This window comes from Hyperolius riggenbachi, chromosome 3 (assembly GCF_040937935.1).
Source record: "Hyperolius riggenbachi isolate aHypRig1 chromosome 3, aHypRig1.pri, whole genome shotgun sequence".
In the NCBI taxonomy this organism is placed as follows: Eukaryota; Metazoa; Chordata; class Amphibia; order Anura; family Hyperoliidae; genus Hyperolius; species Hyperolius riggenbachi.
The window spans coordinates 491167864-491189143 of NC_090648.1; the positions used below are offsets into that span (position 1 = coordinate 491167864).

Consider the following 21280-nt stretch of genomic DNA (forward strand, 5'->3'; position numbering starts at 1 on the left):
AAAAATAAAATCTTCACTCTGCGACGTTCCGCTCTTCTTATTTCCCCAAGAAGACCTGTCATGGCGCCGGATCACGCTCACCACGATTCGTTTAGCATGATAAAGAAAATGTAATTAAAACTGTACTTCTGGCACAATGATTATTACACCTTTCACACGTCGCTGTCAGTTACTACAAATCAGCGCTCAGCATTCCCTTTATTTGTTTTGTTTGATTAAAAGTATGTAGCGTATTATTCCTAAATGTTCTGTTTGCGAATTACCCCTGGGAACCTCTGTCATCAGCCAGCTATGTAGCTGCAGCAATGCATCAAATCCATGCAGATACAGGTCATGCGCCTCAGCTAAGGTTAGTATCAAACACCAGAATGTATTTTTTTTTTTTATGCTTTTGGTGGCAGATGAGCATTAATAAGTAACTGCTGATCTCCTGGAATTCTCTTGCACAACAGTCTGTGGGTTTTCCTCAGAATGCTGTGAAAAATGCTTTTTGCTGATGGGAGAAGAGAATGGCCAGACAGGGATCGGGCTGACCTAAAGGCTGCAGTAACTCCATATAACATCTCTTTACAAGAGCAGAACAAATCAAGTCGTGTTGGTTTCCTCTCCTGTTGGCTAAGAACAGAGAGCTAAGGCCTGAAAGCAGCAGAGGACATGGCAACGGTTTTGCAGTAGAGGAACTTTTAGTCTCTATAAAAATATTAGAGGTTTTGGATCTCCCTGCTCTAATTAGGTGACACATCCACCCTGCAAATACCGTCATCCAGTGATTCTGAAGGTACACCTGGAACGAAGCAGTAAATTTTGGTGCATGTGGCAAGTGGATGCACTGGGCGGCACCAAAGGCACTAATGAATTTCAACAGTATCTGGGCGCCAGAGCGGAAATGTGGGCCACCTATAAAGAGCAGGCAACTTAATTAAGGCTCAAGGCGCCTATGGCAGCGCCCGAGAATTCGGCAGTGGCAATGGGGTGGGCAGGTGATTCGGTAGGTTGTACTGGGGGGGGGGGTCGGGTAAGAGTTAGGCCGTAGGGTGTTTGTGCGGGGGGGGGGGGGCGTTTAAGAGTTAGGAATCAAGGAGGGGAGGGTTCTCTGTTTGAGAGTAGGGATAAGTTTAGCTATGGTAAAATATCGGTATTAAATACCGATATTTTACCATCGGCCTTACTAGGCACTCAAATTTCCAACCACCTTTGATGTACGTCGGCTGGTTATTCCGGGCCGTGCACAAATGTTTTGCTTGTTCACTAACGTCTTGAACTGGGGCATTACAGAAGTGTGTGTGTGTGTGTGTGTGTGTGTGTGTGTGTGTGTGTGTGTGTGTGTGTGTGTATACACCTATTTAACATATATTTCACTTGACCACTGCAGGTTGTATTCCCCTTACGGATCGAAGCAATTTTCACCTTTTCACCAATTTTTCATCGTGCCTCCCATTCATTTGCCAGTAACTTTATCACAACGAAATGATCTATACTTTGTTTTACTCGCCACCAATTAGACTTTCTTTGGGTGGTGCTTTTTAATTATTTTATTCCAAATGCATTTTAACTGGAATAATAAGAAAAAAAAATAATTTCTCAGTTGTCAGCCATTCTAGCTTTAAAATAAAATGTGCTACTGTAATTAAAACCCACACATTTTATTTGCCTATTTGTCCCAGTTATTAAAGCGTTTAAATGATGCCTATAGTACAATATATGGTGGAAATATTTTACTTGGAAATAAAGGTGTATTTTCAGTTTTGCGTCGGTTTAAACTTTATCATAAATTACAAGCCCATACTTACAAAAAAAAAAACAGTAATATACCCTCATGACATACATATTGAAAAGTTGAGTCCCTAAGGTAACTATTTATGTAAAAATAAGATTTAAGAAAAAATGTATTTATAAATATATGTAATTTATTTTTTTTCAAGTGTTTTATTTTGGTGACTGTGGGGGAGGTAAGGCGTTAATTAATGGAGGATTGATTAATTTTTAATGTATGTAGGTGTCTTTTTGCTATTTGGCAGTACACAGGAAATAAGGTGTTTTTATGTGCTTACAGTGGCAGTGAGACATACGCATTGTACTGTATGCCTCTTTTTACTGTTGCACCAAAGGGATACCGAGCTATGCGACTTTCTGGCTGTGTTGCATTGTGATTGCAGAGTGTGAAATATCACACCACAGAGGTGTGATTTCTCCCCTCCCCCTCCAACGCAAACACAGATCCTGCAGCATTTTGGAGATGATTACGCCTCAATGTAAAGTATAGAAAAACTGTAAAATCATGTCTAAAAAATCATTGAACAGAGCGATATTTCAAAGAGATTTTTGACAAAAGTCGTTCACTTCCAGGTCAAAGTGTACTTCCCATTTTGCCACAAGAACTAAATCGCTAAACGCAAATGCTCCATAATTACTAGGCATAAATAGGAAATCGCTAGGCACATGCCTGGAATTGCTACTGCAAGTCGCTAGAAAAAGCGCCAAGCATTTGCAATTACGCTCAGCGTTTTTTTTTTTTGTTTGTTTTTTTTGTGATCTAACCCTAATTCCGGCTCCAAATCATGAAACTGCACATTGCTCATGTACAGTTATATATATCGATAGTTCTATCCATCTCCACTCTATCCTAATTTCACAATAACAGCCACAGGCAATTGCAATTTGGAAATTTAATTGATTTTACGTACTCCATTTGTAATTTTACGCATACTTTTGTGTAATGTTGTGCCGACTTCAGCAGTTAATAGCAAAGCTGCCGTACATGCTATTGTCCCCAAAATTCCTACGTATGTTAAGGGGAATAGTGGGATCAAGTAAAAAAAAATATATATATATTTCAAAGAAAAAAAAATGTATGGGAGCTTTGCTATTAACCGTTAAAGTCAGCATGAAATGATACAGAAATTACACGTAATTGCGAAATTGCAAAATTACAGTTCCTGATTACGGTCACAAACAAAATAAATGATCTTTTTCCAAAATTGTGCATTACAATGCAAAATTTACGATTATGTGAAATTCCTGCTCTTCACTAATTTCCTTTCTATCTAGAGTATCTATGTATTGTGTGCTAGCTGATTGCCCGGCGTTGCCTAGATATGTATTTGGCTGGTGTTGGCTCCGCCCACTTTCTCTAACCCTAACACACAAATACTCAGTGACCAAGTTTGTGAGCTTTGCAGTTTTTGGCATCAATATTCTGCATTGAAATGAAACAAATCTGATTGGCTGTGGCTCCACCCCCTTTTCTGAATTTGCACCCCAGTCACTTAATGGCACAAGCCTCAAACCTGGTACCGTTGGTCATTAACAGTGCAAGAATGGCAGCAATTAAATATTCCCCTTGAAAATCAATAGGTGAATTTTGATTGGTTTTTATGGGCTCCACCCACTTCCCTGAATATACATCTCAGTCACCCAATGACCAAACTGTGCAAAGTTTGAGAGCTCTGCCATTAACGGTGTAAGAATGGCTGCAGTTTATATTTTCCCAGTGAAATTTGTATTTGTCTCTGCCCACTTTTTGGTTACGGGGATAAAAAGTATCCTCTATGTTATTCCAGGTAATGTACTATGTGTGTGCTAAATGTCATTCAAATCCGATCAGCCATTGTTGCATGATTGAGTAACAAAAATCCAAACTTTCACATTTATAGTATACGTGAGATCTGTCTATTCTGTATGTATCAGGCATTCTTGATAACCTGCTACTGTAGTAAGCGAAGGAGCTTTGATGACATTGAAGGGAATGATCTCAGTCCAGTAATCTGATATTTTCAATTATGTTTAGCTTGAAGAACAAGCATCAAGGTGAGCTGATCCCGCCAGTTGTGGAACAAACGGTTTCCTACCTGAAGGCAAAAGGTGAGCGATGTTTCTTCATGTCAGAGATCTTCACACAGAAATCTGAAACTTTGTAGCTTTCTGTATAACCAGACTGACTTCACATCTCATAAGCTATTATTGGGTTACTATTCATGAAGCATCTGACATCTTCTTCTGCAGTAGAGTATATAGTCATGTCACTGACTGTCCTAGTCTAATGTCCTACCAATAATATGTATTTATATATCACTGACCTCTTCTGCAGCACTGTACAGAGTACATAGTCATGTCACTGACTGTCCTCAGAGGAGCTAACAATCTTATCCTTCCATAGTCATAGCCTAATGTCCTACCATATTATTATTATTATTATTATTATTATGTATTTTATATAGCACTGACATCTTCTGCAGCACTTTACAGAGTACATAGTCATGTCACTGACTGTCCACAGGAGCTCACAATCTAATCCTACAATAGTCATAGCCTTATGTCCTACCATATTATTATTATGTATTTATATAGCAGTGACATCTTCTGCAGCACTTTACAGAGTACATAGTCATGTCACTGACTGTCCTTAGAGGAGCTAACAAACTAATCCCTGTCATAGTCTAATGTCCTACTATATTATTATTATGTATTTATATGGCACGCACTGATATTAATCTGCAGCACTTTATAGAGCACATAGTCATGTCACTGACTGTCTTTAGAGGCGCTGTTCCTGCCAAGTACCTATTTGAGATCTTTACAGCATGTCCAATGGACCAATGTAAATGCAAAATCAGTTGAGTCAATGAAGCGGAAATGTTGGGTCACAAATTTTCATCAGATTTGATAAAATGATCGAGTCAGATGGTTGATGGGGCCTCAAAATCAGTAGATGTAAGGGGAACTTTAAGACAACCCTCGCATAAAGCGCATAGATATGTCTCAGATCAGTGGTTAAGTCCTATGGAAGGGGGGGGGGGGGAGCAGTGCTTTACAATTGCAAGAGGATTTCATTTCCTAGAAGCTCTACAAACCTCTCCTGACAGTTGAAGTCAGTGTATAGATATGAGTCACTCCATGGATGAATGATGAAGTGGTGGTTGTTACTCTATAGCCGGATCCTGGCCATGTGACCGGGCAGTAGTAGCGGGACTCATGGCTGGTGGACACGTGCAATTATACTGCATTTATTGTGATGAATCATCCGCTGTTATAAGTGGAATGTTTATTCCTGAGCACCCTTCAGGTGAAGTCTGCGCTGATCGCCGGTTATCAAGTGTGTTATCTGAACGTGGGCGGCACTTAAGTGACAGTAATGAGGCCGCTAAAGATCATCTTCTACACTTTATGTTTCCGAATGAGAAATCATTAGGTAGAAATGATGGTAGTTTTCAGACATACCGCCAGGTAGGTTAAATCAAAACAAAAGACAAGCTTAGCTGCAGATCACCAAGGACTCCAGTGCCTTCAAAAAACTGACCTTATGCCAAATATTGGCCTCCTGTATACAGGGCCGTTGCTTGGGCAGTGCAGGCGGGGCGACCGCCCTAGGCGCAGACCGGCAAGTAGAAGAAGGTGGGTGCAGGCAGAATGACATCATCGCTAGGGAGCTGGTGACGCACAGTGCAGCCAAATGGAAGAAGAAAGATTTCCAGTGTGATCACCTTCCATGACTCCTCCTGGGCTGCCTGTATCAGACGTCAAGTCATCATCACATCACCACCGCATGAGGACACCTGATGTCCTGTAGCGGTACTGCAGGCTGTCAGTGAGCAGCGCCCATGGAGGAGTCGGCTTTCTGGGCTCTCTTCACCTGTGTGTTTTCCTGATCCCTGCTTCCTCCTGGATGAGCAACTGGTCACTAGTAAGTAGGCAGATCTACGTGTGACCTGTGGCTGCCTGACTGTGCCTAAAGAGTAAGGGACTATTTCCACTACACGCAGATTGGATGCAGAATGGATACAGAAAAACTAACTCCAATGAATGCCTATGGGAAAATCTGCATCAGAAAAATTGCGTTTAGTGGAAACAGGCCCATAGACATTCATTGGAGTCAGTTTTTCTGCATCCATTCTGTGTGTAGTGGAAATAGGCCCTAAGGGTTCCCAAGTCCACGGGGGTGGGGGGGAAGGGGGCGCAATTTTTACACCCTTGCCCTGCGTGCAATTTAGCCCAGAAACTGCCCTGCCTGCATAACACCCCACCCACTGTAACTTTCTACATTTCAAAATGATAAAAAGTTCAAAAACGAATACCGTTATAATTTTTAAAACAATATATATTAGGCTCCCAAATTTCTACTTTCGGTACAAAATAGCCGATATTTGCATTTGTGCTTATGGTGGTTCCCAAATCGTTAATTAGCCACGGGTAGCCAAATTTCCTGCTTCCCAACAATTGGCCAGGGAATTTCCAACATGGCTTGTTAGGAACGCTTGAACGTTGTATAGCTAGTCACTTGGGGCAATCACAAATGAAGGTTTTAGGTAATGATGTTCACTGTGTGTAGAGCTTACCCCATTCAGGTTCCGTCGTTTTCACTTGAGAAATGTTCACCTCCCATTCATTAGCCTATAACTTTATCACTACTTATCACAATGCACTGATCTATATCTTGTTTTTTCCGCCATCAATTAGGCTTTCTTTGGGGGGTACATTTTGCTAAGAGCCACTTTACTGTAAATGCATTTTAACAGGAAGAATAAGAAAAAATGGAAAACTGCATTATTTCTCAGTTTTTAGCCATTATAGTTTTTAAAATAATACATGCCCCCATAATTAAAACTCACGTATTGTATTTGCCCATATATCCCAGTTATTACACCGTTAAAATTATGTCCCTATCACAATGTATGGCGACAATATTTTATTTGGAAATAAAGGTGCATTTTTTCCATTTTGCATCTATCACTATTTAAGAGTTTAAAATAAAAAAAAATATAGAAATATTTCATCTTTACATTGATATTTAAAAAGTTTAGACCCTTAGGTAAATATTTACATTTTTTTTTATTGTAATGTTTTTTTTTTTATAGTAAACATTTTATTTTGGTAGTTTTGGGAGGGTGAGAGGTAAACAATAGATTTATAATGTAAATGTAATGTAAATGTGTGTTAATTTTTTTTTCTTACAGGTGTAGTATTACTTTTTGGCCACAAGATGGCGGCCATGAGTTTGTTTACATGACGTCACTCTAAGCGTAACACACGCTTAGAGTGACTCATCGGAGAGGGAACGGCCAGAAAAGGCGCAGCTTCCGAGAGAAGCTGTCGCTTTTTCAGCGGGGAAGAGGAATCAATGATCGGGCACCATAGCCCGATACATTGATTCCCTGGCTACCGAAACCGCGGCCGGGAGTGCACGTGCGTGATCGGGAGCGCGCATGGTTCCTGGACATAGAAACTATGTCCAGGAACCAAAATAGGTTAAAGAGACTCTGTAACTAAAAAAAAAGTTCCCCTAGGGGGTACTCACCTCGGGAGGGGGAAGCCTCGGGGTCCCAATGAGGCTTCCCCCATCCCTCTAGCTGCAGGCAATCCAGCGCTGGCTCCCCCGAAGTCTCTGGCAATCCTCCCTTGACAAGCCTGACAAGCGCTGATGTATTTACCTTCCCTGGCTCCAGCGGGGGCGCTTACGGCTCTCCATCTCGGAGATGGGCAGAAATAGCCGATCTCTGTTGGGTCCACTCTACTACGCAGGCATGGGAGACTTGCACCTGCGCAGTAGAGCAGGACAACAGCAGAGAGCCGATACTGTGTGGAGCCGGGAAGGTAAATATTTACATTGCCGCTGTTCGGAGGGGCACAGCGAGACCGCCGTGGGACACAGGAGGACGGGGGAAAAACAAAACAAAAATCTTTTTTTTTTTACAGTACGCCTCCATGCACTTCCGCATACCCTGAAGCAGGAAATGACCGCAAGCGCATGTCACTTCCTGCTTGGCTGGTGGCCAGACAGGGATCACTGCGTACTAAGGCGGTGTTCCCTGAAGGCCTGTTTGTGGCGGTGTGTGTGTGGGGGGGGGGGAGTGGTGCACCCCATCGCTGCCGCCAGTTTTCAGTGTGAATCTGGCTTAAGGGGGTGGGGGGTTTGGTGTATTTATAATGCAAATGTGAACATGGATATAATTTAGACCATATTCACATATAATTCATTTTTTATTTTAGCTTCAAAAGCCTCATGAAATCCACACAAATATGACTCCTGAAAAACGCATTTATAGCAGTGAGCGAGATCCTGAAATCATCTCTTATAATGGATATCCGCTTACTATAAATGACTTTCATCTGATAAGAGACTCCATAATGGTGCTGTTTCCAATCTCCATCATTTAGATGTATACATTCTGTTAGATGTTTATATCATAGAGTCGGCTAAGTTCCCTTTTACGATATTACCGCAAATATACCGGGTCAGCCTGGAAACCTTCTTAGTAATGGTAAAGAGAATCAACGGTTTTTTTCCCTCTCTTTTTTAGCTGGATTGCTGTAACATAGATCACATGATCATATGTTAGGCCTCTTGTACACTACATGCAATTCCGATTTTTTTTTTTTTTTGTCAATTTAGTTTTTTAATTTTTTTTAATTAATTTATTGTATTTATAAAGTGCCAACATTTTACGCAGCGCTGGACATAAGTTTAGGTTACAGACAATGGGCTTGATTCACAAAAGCGTGATAACTCCGTTATCACGCCTAAAAGCTTTGCACGTGCTAACTAGGGTGCTAACTACTTAGCATCCTAGTTTGCATGTGCAAAGCTTTTAAGCGTGCTAACTCAGTTATCACCTTTTTGTGAATCAAGCCCAATATTTAGCAATATGACAACACAGGAATACAAGAAAAACCAGATCACGCAGCACAATACGAGTACAAGGTAATGCTTAGTCAGTCACTGGATGGGAGCATGTAGATTAGGCAAGTTAGGTTCACTCAAATGCATAGCATGGGTGCACAGTAATGCAGGTGCATGATCAGGTAGGACACAAAAGGAGGAGGACCCTGCCCAATGGCTTACAATCTAGAGGGAGAGGTAGGGACACGAAAGGTAGGGGACCAGAGTTCAGCTGTGGGTTTAGAGCACTTGTGAGGGGTAGTAGGCCAGGGTGAAAAGGTGAGTTTTGAGGGCCTTCTTGAAGATGTTGAAGGAGGGGGCTGCCCTAATGGGTGGAGGTAGGGAGTTCCATAGTGTTGGAGCAGCTCTTGAGAAGTCCTGGATGCGTGCATGGTACTGGGTGATGCGGGGGGAGGTCAGGCGAAGTTCATTGGAGGAGTGGAGTGAGCGGCTTGGTGTGTACCTCTGAGTAAGATCAGAAATGTAGGTTGGACAGGTTTTGTGGACAGCTTTGTAAGTCAGACACAGTATCTTGAATCTGATTCTGGACTGCACATCTGGGAGGTTCAGGTATAGCCGGGGTGGGAAGATCATAAATTCCGTTTTGTCTAGATTTAGTTTTATGAACGTAGCGGACATCCAGGAGGAGATGGCTGATATGCAGGAGGAGACCTTGTCCATGGTAGTGGACATGGTAGATCTGGGTGTCATCTGCATACAGATGATAGTTAAAACCCATGGAGGATATAACCTTGCCAATGGAGGATGTGTATAGGGAGAACAGTAGGGGGCCAAGGACCTAGTCTTGGGGGACTCCCACCAAGAGGTGGTTGGGGGTGGACGAGGACTCATTGAAGGAGGTCATGAAGGAGCAGTTAGAGAGGTAGGATGAAAGCCAGGTCAGGGCGAGATCGTGAATGCCCATGGACTGGAGGAGTAGGGGATGATCTACTGTGTCAAAAGCTGCTGAAAGGTCAAGGAGGAGGAGAATGGAGTATTTACCTTCAGCTTTAGCTAAGGCAAGGTCATTGACCACCTTGGTGAGAGCTGTTTCGGTTGAGTGGGCAGGCCGAAATCCATATTGCAGTGGGTCTAGTAGTGAGTTGGCATTTAGGAACTGGGTCAGGCGTCTGTGCACCAGATGCTCAAGGAGTTTTGAGGCAAAGGGGAGGAGGGAGATAGGGCGGTAGTTGGAGGGTAGCGAGGGGTCAAGGAAGGGTTTCTTGAGCAGGGGTAGTACAGTGGCCTGCTTGAAGTCTGAGGGGAAGGTGCCTGTGGATAGGGAGAGGTTAAACAGTGAGGACTGGAGCCAATTCCGTGAAGTGAGGCTGGAGTAAATCAGAAGGGATGGGGTCAAGGGGGGAGGTAGTGGTATGGGAAGTCTGCAGTAGGTGGTTGACTTCCTCAGTGGTAGTAGGAGTGAAGGAGGCATACATTTGAAATCGGCGCCGGTAGACTTTGGGTGCAGGATACAGCCGGTATATGGCTGATACTGCTTCTGCACAAGTCCCGGCCGTGTTAATTACTATTCCCCCTCCAGGCCGCCATGGATAGTGGGGGAATGATATAATTCGGCTTCCAGCGATTGCTGGAGGCCGAATTATTGTGTTTTTTTAAGCAACTTCGGCTCCGTCTTCTGATGGCGCCGACGTTACTCGCTTAGCACTGCTATAGATGTGATGCCTATAATAGTCTATGGTGGCGCTGGCTGCGCCTAAATCTAGCAGCGCTAAAAAGCACTGCTTCTTGAGGGTAGTGTGGAGAAGGAGCTGGTTGGGAGGGGGTGGGAGTTGAAGATTGAAGATTGGATATTTTGGAGACAATTTTGTTGGTGAAGTGGGTGGCTAAATCTGTGGCAGAGAGGGAGGAAACGGAGGGTGTAGGGGGGGGGGGGGGAGTTTAAGAAGAGAGTTGAATGTGGCAAAGAGACGCCCGATGTTGAAAGCTTGTGCTCCGATGAGCTTGGTAAAGTATTCCTGCTTCACATGAGCAAGAGCAGTGTGGAACTGCAGCAGGTTAGCCTTGTACTGTAGGAAATCTAAGTTAAGTCGAGTTTTCCTCCATTTCCGTTCAGTGGCACGTGTTTCCCTCTGGAGGTTGCGAGTATGGGTTGTGCGCCAGGGCTGGGGGTTAGGGGGTCGGTTGCGGCGGAATATTGGTGGAGCAGCTTTCTCTAGGGCTAATGAGATTTTGGCGATACTGAGCTGCAGCAAGATTAGGACAGGTTAGGGTGGGGAGAGTGGAGGAGAGGGCATGGAGGGGGTCAGCAAGGACGCTAGGGTTGAGCTTGCGTAGGTCTCGCTGCCATCGACCAGGTGGGTGGGCGGGTAGTTTGGAGGTGCCTTCCGTGGTCCTGCATGCTGCGTGTTGATAGCATCCAGGGGAAATCTGAATCGTAAATCACAAATCGGAATCGCAAATCGGATTTGTAAATTTGCAGTGTGCAAGAGGCCTTACACAGAGACATATCTATAATCTATGATGCTCCTTGACCTGTAATCTAAGAGGGGCGGGGCCTTGCCTGCAGCAGACAGCACTGGAAAAGAGGGATGGGTCACAGAGCCAGAAGAAGAAACATCAGCAGTCATGTGATCATACGTTAATCAGCATCCCGGACTATGATATGGACACTAGACTATAACCATTGTAGGATTAGATTGTGAGCTCCTCTGAGGACAGTCAGTGACATGACTATGTACTCTGTAATGTGCTGCAGGAGATGTCAGTGCTATATAAACACATAATAATAATATGGTAGGACAGCCTATGACTATGGTAGGATTAGATGGTGAGCTCCTCTGAGGCCAGTCAGTGACATGACTATGTACTCTGTAAAGTGCTGCAGAAGGTGTCAGTGGCATATAAATACGTAGTAATAATAATAATAATAATAATATGGTAGGACATTAGACTATGATAGGATTAGACAAGACAAGACAACATTTATATTGTTTTTTTCTCCTGGTGGACTCAAAGCGCCAGAGCAGCAGCCTCTATAGGCAGTAGCAGTGTTAGGGAGACTTGCCAAAGGTCTCCTACTGAGTAGGTGCTGGCTTACTGAACAGGCAGAGTTGAGATTCAAACCCAGGTCTCCCGTGTCAGAGGCAGAGCCCTTAACCATTACACCATCCAGCCATCCAGGATTAGATGGTGAGCTCCTCTGAGGCCAGTCAGTGACATGACTATGTACTCTGTACAGTGCTGCAGAAGATGTCATGTTGCTCAGGCCTTTCTAGGCTCTTGCAGGAATATCAGATGGTATCAGTTGATATTGCGCCTGAGGACAGGCTTACATTTAGTGTATGAGTAATCATCATTTCATGGTGTCCATTGATTCTAATACTGTCCCGTTTCTATCCCGCCAGGGCTACGCACAGAGGGTCTGTTCCGAAGATCAGTCGCCGTTCACATCATCAAAGACATCCAGAGGCTGTACAATCTGGGTCAGTGTCTCCCTCAGCAATCTGCGCTCATCCAAGCGCGGCCTTCACCGATAATGAATCTGTTTTACCGCCGCTGTTGCTGCTCTTTTAATTAGTTAATCATAAAGCCGTTTGTAACGTAGATGTCACATTAGCGGGAGATGTATGGAGCCGCGATTTACAGTCTTGTTGAATGGGGGGGGGTTTGATTCATAGAAGCGTAATATTTCCCGTTGTGACATGCGGTGGGACAGGTTACCATCGCACGTGAAATACATCTCTCGGGTGAAGTTACGACCGGCGGTCACTGCGGCGAATGCCAGCGGAAGAATAAATGGTTTCGACCTTTTTCCGTAATTATAGGTGGAATGTCATCACCAGAGGGATTGTTGGAGGCGTCCGGTCATCTTATTTTAGGCCAGTTTCACAGGTGAATTATGGGTAACGTAGCCTATCTTGCAGGCTGCTTTCCTAGAGGCGTTCTGTAGGAATTTCAATGACCGTCGAGGTTTATTATGCTGGGAATACGCCATGCAATTTTCCATCAGATAGATGGATCGATAAGTAATTTCTGACAGATCCAATCTGATAACTGATCCTTTTGCTGATCGATTTGTATAGAAGTGATCAGAAAATCAATCGAAAATAAGATCGGACATGCGGGAAATGATCTATTGTCCCATCTATCTGATGTAAAATTGCATGGTGTATTCCCAGAATTAAGATGAGGACAGGAGGGGGGCTACACAAGGGTCTTCACCAGTTACATCATTTAATGCAACTTAATACAGACAAACGATGAGACCGGTTTTGGCACCTTCTGGGTTCATCCAGTGATGACCACAAACTTCACATAATTGTAATTTCGAATTATAATTGCAAATTACGTCGCAAAATCGTACTGCGAAATTTCAAGTAAAATCGTAATGAATTTAGTGTTTGAACTTAATTGGAAACCATAATTTTGTGTAATTTTGTGCCGATTTATGTGGTAAATTTCAAAGCCCCCATACCTGCTATCATCACCAAAATCGCTATGTATGTTAAGGTGAATCTTCAAACAGCGTCTAGTGTGTAGTGCTGCGCTTAAAGAGGAACTCCAGTGAAAATAATGTAATAAAAAAAGTGCTTCATTTTACAATAATTATGTATAAATGTCAGTGTTTGCCCATTGTAAAATCTTTTAAATCCCTGATTTACATTCTGACATTTATTACATGGTGACATTTTTACTGCTGGCAGGTGATGTCGCTGCTGCATGCTTTTTTGGCAGTTGGAAACAGCTGTAAACCGCTATTTCCCACAATGCAACAGGGTTCACAGACAGGAAACTGCCAGGAGTACCATGGTCCTCAGTTTCTTATGGGAGGGGTATCACCACAATATCAGTCATACAGAGCCCCCTGATGGTCTGTTTGTGAAAAGGAATAGATTTCTCATGTAAAAGGGGGTATCGGCTACTGATTGGGATACATTTTTTGGTCGGAGTTTCTCTTTAATCCTCCACTAAGACCACAGTACACATGCATATACCAATCCCTTTCTTCCGTGGATCGCTCTGCTTTCAGATTACCAATCTGTAAATGGCCACAAGTTTCTACAGCAGTGCGATCACTCCTTCCAGAATCACAATACTGACCCCAGCTCGCACTGCAAGGAAGATAGGAAAAAAACATATGGTGTAGCCTGTTTTAAGGTGTTTCCTTGCAGTGCAAGCTGGGGACAGCATTGTGATTCTGAAAGGAGTGATCGCACTGCTGTAGAAACTTGTGGATGTTGAGGGGAACAGTGGAAACAAGAAAAAATCATTTTTTCTAAGAGACGTAGTTTTTGAGGAAATCCATTTTAAAAATGCAAAGGAAAAATATTTTCAGAGTTTAAAAACCATTTTTTCTTTGCATTTTAAAATCGATTGCATTGCATTTTTGAATTTCCCCCGTTTCAAGGCATTGCGATTCAGCATGTGGCACATTCTAATGGACTCCATAATCTGTGTTAGAGATTTAACAACATTATTACCTTACACTGCAGGATAGTAAAAAAACAAAACAAAAAAAACACAAGATGTCACTGTGTGTAAAATGTGATAGTGATCTTTATGGTATTGTTATTTCCTGTATTCTCTGATATTATTCTCTGTTCTAAGTAAGCTGCATTACCTGATGCTGGTGTATGATCTATCTCTGCATGTTTTTCTTCAGTAAAGAGTTCAAACTTGCTATACTGGGTGCCTATCTGCCTGTACAGAACACTCTGCTCCTTCAATCAGAGGCGGGACAAGGTCCTCCAGCACCCAAGGCTGAGACATCAAAGTGCGCCCCTCCATCCCTCCCACCCCAGCCATCACACACTGATTGCTATTAGACTAAGGTGCCGCAGGGCCCACAACCTCCCCAACACCTTAATATCTAGTTATCTGGCTTGCAGTCACTGCTATGTATCCCCTTTTCTTATTTCTTTCTGCTTCATACACAATTAGGAATGACAGCTGAATGAATTGTGCTCCCCTCCTACACTGCGCCCTGAGGCTGGAGCCTCTCCAGCCTATGCCTCGGCCCGGCCCTGCCTTCAATCTGAAGGCTTCAGTGGGAGAAATGACTTGCCTATTCGCTTTGCAGAAATAATGAAAAAAGAAAGTGCACAGTGTGAAAGTGTGTGCTGAGCGGAATCTTTCTAGTAAACCTGGGAACGCCACTCGGCTAACTCTAAATTATTTGATACGTTTGTAGCAGTGGTGTAGCAATAGAGGGTGCAGATGTTGCGACCGCACAATGGCCCTCCCTTTACCGCAGTATTAGCGCTTTATTAGTCCTGTGCTTGTAATAATCACTTCTATAGATGCGTTTAGTACGTTCCCCCATCCCCTTCTTGCACCTCTGACACTGTGGTTGCCATTGGCAGGTTTTGGTGCGCTGGGTAGTTACCATATTTTTCGGACTATAAGACGCCACTTACCATAAGATGCACCCAGGTTTAGATGACAAAAGCCAGGGGAAAAATATATATACTAAACCTGGTGCATCCATGGTAAAGGGGCATCTTGTGGATTGTGGCAGGCGCAGCACTATGTAGTGCCTTGTGCGCTGTGGCATTAGAAGAATTATGCAATCTCTGTCTCTTTAATCTAAGCAGACTGTCTATTACTCTGTAATTCCTCTAACACCGTTCTATGGAAGCAGTAGGTTTAGAGAGCACACCAAATACTTTAGAATAACTTCTTTAATAACTTCAACTTTTCTTCATATAACACTGCAACATGTGCAGCAGATAGTCCATGTACAAAATGTGGTGGATACAAATCACAAAGGGTGGTTTAACAGTTGAATCTTGTCAGATAACATAAGATTGTCAGATAATATAAGATGGTGGATGTATTTGACTCTCTGTGCTTGAATCTGTACTCTGTATCTGATTGAATTTGTACTCTGAAGATGAACTTGCATCTTATTCAATTTGATTTGGTGGAACTGCAAGTAAACACATAACACCAGATTCACTATATAGGCCTACTCTCACACTACTAAACAATAAGGGAACATAGATACGGTAAGTGTATTAAATACCTATTTGGCCTTCTGTACTTCCATAAAACTTCTCTGGAACTCTGGTCTCTTCTCTCTCTGATGAGCAATGACTCTAGAATGATCTAGCTAGGGGGTTTCCCACACAGGCTCAGTGTGTAACTAGCTAGGATTGGTTGAGGCTCTGGTGCAGTGTGAGGCTGGCTGTGATTGGCTCATCTATGTGATGACTCTTAAAGGCATATTTCCCCCTGTTGCCTTTGATAACACAATAGTGATGGGAATTCAGGCTCTTTTAGGAGAATCGGCTCTTCTGAATCGGCTCCCATCAAAGAGCCGGCTCTTACGGCTCTGAATCGGCTCTTCATTACATATCACTAGACGCCACTCAGAATTGGAGTAAAAGCCCCGCCCCCGTCTCCATGACAACTCCAGACTGCTTCTCGGAATGGGGCAATCCCACCTCCTACTGCTCTGCTCCGCCCCATACACTCCTACAAGCTGGAAGAGGAGGACTACATCTCCCAGCATGCCTCAGCGCCCTTTATTACAGAGCAAAGCAGAGCTCTGTAGGGCGGCTGAGGCATCGGCTCTTTTAAAACTGAGAGCCGGCTCTTGTCGTTCGCAGCAAAGAGACGGCTCTTGGAGCCGGCTCGTTCGCGAACGACCCATCACTATAACACAATGCATATATTCTGTTATATAACATTCAGAAACATACATTTCAGCAATAACTCTGCTGTTTGGCTTAACCTTATGAACATGTGAACTGTACTGAGGTTACTGGCAGGTTTTGGTGTATATTTATATAAACTATAATGGCAACCTAGGACAGGTCTTAGCTGGCCAGCTACATGGATCATGCCCCCTTGCACCACTTGTGTCCTCCTCTGTCCCCCTTGTGTCCATCTCTGTGCTCCTTGTGTCCTCCTCTATGCCCCTTTGTGTTCCCCTGTGTTCTCAGTTTGTCTCCCTGTGTCCTCTGCATGGGCACAGTACAGGGAATCCCTGACATTGCAGCAGGTTGGAGGTTCGCATCGGCAGGCTTTACGAGTCATGAACTCCCTGCATTTGGACTATAAGACGCATTGATTTTTCCCCCCCACTTTTAAGGGCGAAGAAGTGAATCTTATAGTAAAAAAAAAGCAGTATGTATAGAGGGCTTGGGGGGGGGGGGGGGGGGGGGGGGGGTAGGCAATGTGAAACTTGCACTGGGGCCCAATGCTCCTTAGCTACGTCACTGGTATGTAGAAAATAAGTATAGTGTGTATGGATAGTATGTGTGTATACCACTGTATTGGTTGTGAGTGCGTGTACTGTGTATGTGTGTGCAATACCGCACTATTAGCGTTCCATCAGACTCGCACATAACAGAAGTGCGCAGGAATTTCCATGTGTCGGGGTGATAATGTAATGACTCGCTGGGTGCTTCTGCATTATTTCCATCCTTGACTCGCTGATAACACAATTACCATTCTGGAGACGTGTGATGTGCGGAGCGGGGAAATATTAATGAGCGCAGCCAATCAGTGTGTTGCTCTGACCCCGCAGGGAAACCGGTGAATTTCGATGAGTACGGCGATGTCCACATAGCGGCTGGGATCCTGAAGACCTTCCTGCGAGAGCTGCCCGAACCACTGCTGACCTTCGACTCTTACCGACCCGTCCTGGAGATCACCAGTGAGTGGCGAATACCTGATCCGAATTAATCAGCTATTTATGTAAAACACTCCCGCCTATGCCTAGAAATGGCATGAAATAACTTCTCCTTCCGGACAATGTGAAAAAAACACACAATATTGCTTATTTAAAGGGCCATTATTGCAAAACATGTAATCCGTACAAATAAAATGTACATTTTCCCGAAGAGATGACATCCCTCTGCTTCATCTCATGACCTCTCCCTCCTTCTCCTGAGCTTACCCCTCCTTATGTTTCCTCTCTGAACTTCTTCCTCCTCCATCTGCTTCTTTTTCTGACTTCCTCCTCTATCTGCTTCTTCTTTTGACCACTCCCTAACTCTACTTTCTCCCCTGACCCTCTTCTCCCTCCTCTTCCTCTCCTGACCTCCCCTTCCCTCTCCTGACCACCCCCTCCCTCTGCTTCCTCTCCTGAACTCCCTCTTCTTCCGCTTTCTATCCTGACCTCCCCCTCACTCTATTTCCTCTTCTGACCGCCCCCTCCCTCTGCTTTCTCTTCTGAAATTCCCCTCCATCTGTTTCCTCTCCTGTTCTTCCCCTCCCTCTGCTTCATTTCTTGACCTCCTCCTTCCTCTCCTGACTTCCTCCTCCCTCTGCTGACCTCCCCATTCCTCTCCTGATCTCCTCCTCCTCCCTCTGCTTCCTCTCCTGACCTCCTCCCCCCTCTGCTTCCTCTCCTGACCTCCTCCCCCCTCTGCTTCCTCTCCTGACCTCCTCCTCCCTCTGCTTCTTCTCCTGAACTCCCCCTTCCTCTGCTTTTTATCCTGACCTCCCCCTCACTATATTTCCTCTTCTGGCTGCCTACTCCCTCTGCTTCCTCTTCTGACCTTCCCCTTGACTCCTTCCCCTCCCCTCTGTTTCCTTTCCTGGCCTTTCTGCTTCCTCTCCTGACCTCTTCCCTTCCTCTACTTCCTCCCTGAACTCCCCCTCCCTCTGCTTCTTCTTCTGACTCCTCCCCCCCCCCCCCATCCTCTCCTGACCTCCCCCTCCCTCTGCTTCCTCCCCTGACATTCTCTCCCTCTGTTTCAGGTGTGGAGAGTATATTACGTGTGAACAGCTGTAAAGAAATCGTACAGAGGTTACCGGATCATAACTACGCTCTGCTGAAATATCTTGTGTGTTTCCTCAGCACGTGAGGCAATCTGGCCGATTCACGGCTTACTGATGTTATTGGCAAATTCAATCTACCAGTCAGAACGAATCCAGATTATTCATTGCAACATCACATGGGGGGGGGGGGGGGGAGTATTTAAAAACTGAACCTGGCCATACATATACTAATATTGCAGCCCACCTGATCAACCATCGATTCAATACATTTATGGAATTGTATGAACATTGGTGCCGCAACAAGCATGCCAGATCAACAATTTAACCAACTTTGGGCCAAAATCCGTTGAATGTATTGATCAAGCACGCTGGAAAATCTCGGTCATTTGGTCGATAGGGTGCGCCATGGTAATGGCCTGCCACTTATGGACCCCCCCCGGCCACTGCCACAGCCCCCCAAATATAAATTGTGTCCCCCTCCCCGGTGCCTGTGCAATGTAAATCCCAGCCTTTTCACATGCCCCGACTTTCAAACTCCTCCACCGTCTCACACAAGCACCGCCGCCAGACGCAAACAGGTGATCTCAACACGCGCCACATGCTACACGCACCACCACAGCAATTCTCCTAAACAATTCCTATGGCCTCCTCCCCCCCCCATCTGCCTCCATGAGACGATGGAGCAGGTGCTACGCCACCTCTGGTGACCTCATTCTGCGGTTTTCTGGGAATACACCGGGTCGAGCCCACAGTCACGCTTTGGAATCAATGTCTAGTCCAAAAGCACTAGACTATTCCCAATCGTTGTACAAAACACTAGCATTAAAATAAAAAAAAGCGTCAGAAGTACCAGAAGTCAATACCAAAAGCGCTCATTGATTGCAATTGGGATTGGCAATTTAGTGGGCTTCAGGCCAACAGTCTGATTCCTGCCGGTTAAGGGACACAAATGCATAATGTGTTTAAAGGGACTTTGAACAGAAGGAAAAAATGCCAAACTGAACGTACCTGGAACTTCCTCCAGCCCCCTGTAGTCCTGAGGTCCCTTGGCGTCCTCCGAGCTCCCTCCTCTGTACCGCTGGTGGCCCTGTTAGACTTACCTGGGAGATTGTGCATAACTGCACATCCACGCCCCCATCTTGCTTGCGCACAATTGCCTTGAGGGTTTTGCGCATACGTGGTTAATTTTTCCAGAGAACCGCGCATGCGCAGAATGCTCAAGGCACGGGGGCACAGAGGGGCTGTGCATGCGCAGTTGTGCATGACTTTCAGCCAAGTTGCGTGATAACTAGTCCGCCAGCGGTAAAATGGAGGGAGCCCGGAGGACGCTGAGGGACCTCACAGACTATGGGGGGCTGGAGGAAGCCCTAGGTAAGTTCATTTTGACATTTTTTTTCCTCAGTTCAGGGTCCCTTTTAAAGGTTGTTTGAAAATAATTTATAGTATTATGGAAGGATCTGAGTGATGGTCCATGTGGGTGATGCCAAATGACTTTTGCACAGACCACCATGAGCCAAACCGCCGGCCAACCACCATAGACCTCCAGCACCAGTGTGTGTTCATATGTAGTATTATGCTTGTATTTCAGGTGCCCATCGGACACTGAGGTCCCTGGCACTGCCCAGTAAAGGTGGAATTTCTTGTGACCTCCCACCTATTCAGCTCCCATCTGTCATTTTTTCTGAAAGGGAACCCAAGGTGAGAGGGATATGGAGGCTGACATGTTTATTTCCTTGAGAATAATGCACATTGCCTGGCTGTCCTGCTGACCCTCTGCCTCGAATACTTTAAAAGGAACCTAAACTGAAGAAAAAAAAAAAGACAAACTTACTTGGGGCTTCTACCCAGCCCCCCACAGCCGCCCCGTGACCGCGGCATCACTAAAGTAATCCTCCTGTCCCCCACATCGACCCTCTTCTGGCCAGTGACTGATGAGTTGATGGTCACTGCGCAGTGTCCTTGATCACGCTTCAGTTGCTGGGAGCGTTCTGCGCATGCACAGTAGAGCTGCACGGTAGCAGGATCAGGAGGCAGTGGACCAGGGTCATGCATGCAAACGAAAGAGGGGCGCTGCGGGGGACCAGAAGATTGCATTGTCACGGTGAGGGCACAGGGTGGCTGCAAGGGGATGGTACAAGCCCCAGGGAAGTTGGTCTTTTTTTTACTTCAGTTAAGGCAGGGCCATTTCTTGAGCAGTGCGGGCAGGGCGACCCCCCCTGGATGAGAGACCAGCAAGTAGAAGGGGGGGCGCAGGCAGAAGGACATAAACGCTAGGGAGCTGGTGACGCACGGTGCAGCCAAATATAAGAAGAAACAATATTACTAGTGCGATCACCTTCCACGACTCCTCCTGGGCTGCCTGCCTCCGACGTCAAGTCATCATCACGTCACCACCGCGGATGACACCTGATGTCCTGTCGCGGTACTGCAGGCTATCGCGGCACACATGAGGAGTCGGCTATCTGGGCTCTCTTCACCTGTGTGTTTTCCTGGTCTCTGCTTCCTCCTGGATGAATGGCTGGTCACTAGTGAGTAGGCAGATTCTACTTGTGACCTGTGGCTGTGTGCCTGTCCCTAAAGTGTAAGGGTTCACGAGTCCACGGGGGTGGAGGGGCGCAATTTTCCCAGTCTCGCCCTGGGTGCAATTTTGCCTAGAAACTGCCCTGAGTTAAGGTTTACTTTAAGCCATAGACCCTGAACAAGCATTCAGATCAGGTGTCTATGAAAAATCTGATAAGATGAGTTGCATGCTTGTTTCAGGTGTGTGACTTGGACCCTACTGACCAGAAAGATCAGCAGGACTGCCGGGCAACTGGTATTGTTTGTTTAACAGGTAATAAATATGGCAGCTTCCATAGGTCTCGCACCTCTAGTTCCTTTGAAGCCAGTAAACAGAAGCGAGCTGCGATTTAGCTGGTCTCCGCTCTTTCCGAT

General features: G+C 45.1%; 2 protein-coding genes across 3 annotated transcripts in view; one reads left to right on the top strand and one right to left on the bottom strand.

Moving 5' to 3' along the window:
- The window catches only part of PHF21B (PHD finger protein 21B), a 553372-nt gene that overhangs the window by 329520 nt on the left and 202572 nt on the right, over positions 1–21280 (bottom strand). The gene's annotated exons all lie outside the window — the stretch shown is intronic.
- The window catches only part of LOC137560789 (uncharacterized), a 308947-nt gene that overhangs the window by 275948 nt on the left and 11719 nt on the right, over positions 1–21280 (top strand). The window contains exons 20-23 of the mRNA XM_068271931.1: positions 3788–3861; positions 12019–12096; positions 17148–17276; positions 18326–18428. Of these exons, the coding sequence (XP_068128032.1) occupies positions 3788–3861; positions 12019–12096; positions 17148–17276; positions 18326–18428 (384 nt within the window). The remainder of the gene's footprint in view (positions 1–3787; positions 3862–12018; positions 12097–17147; positions 17277–18325; positions 18429–21280) is intronic.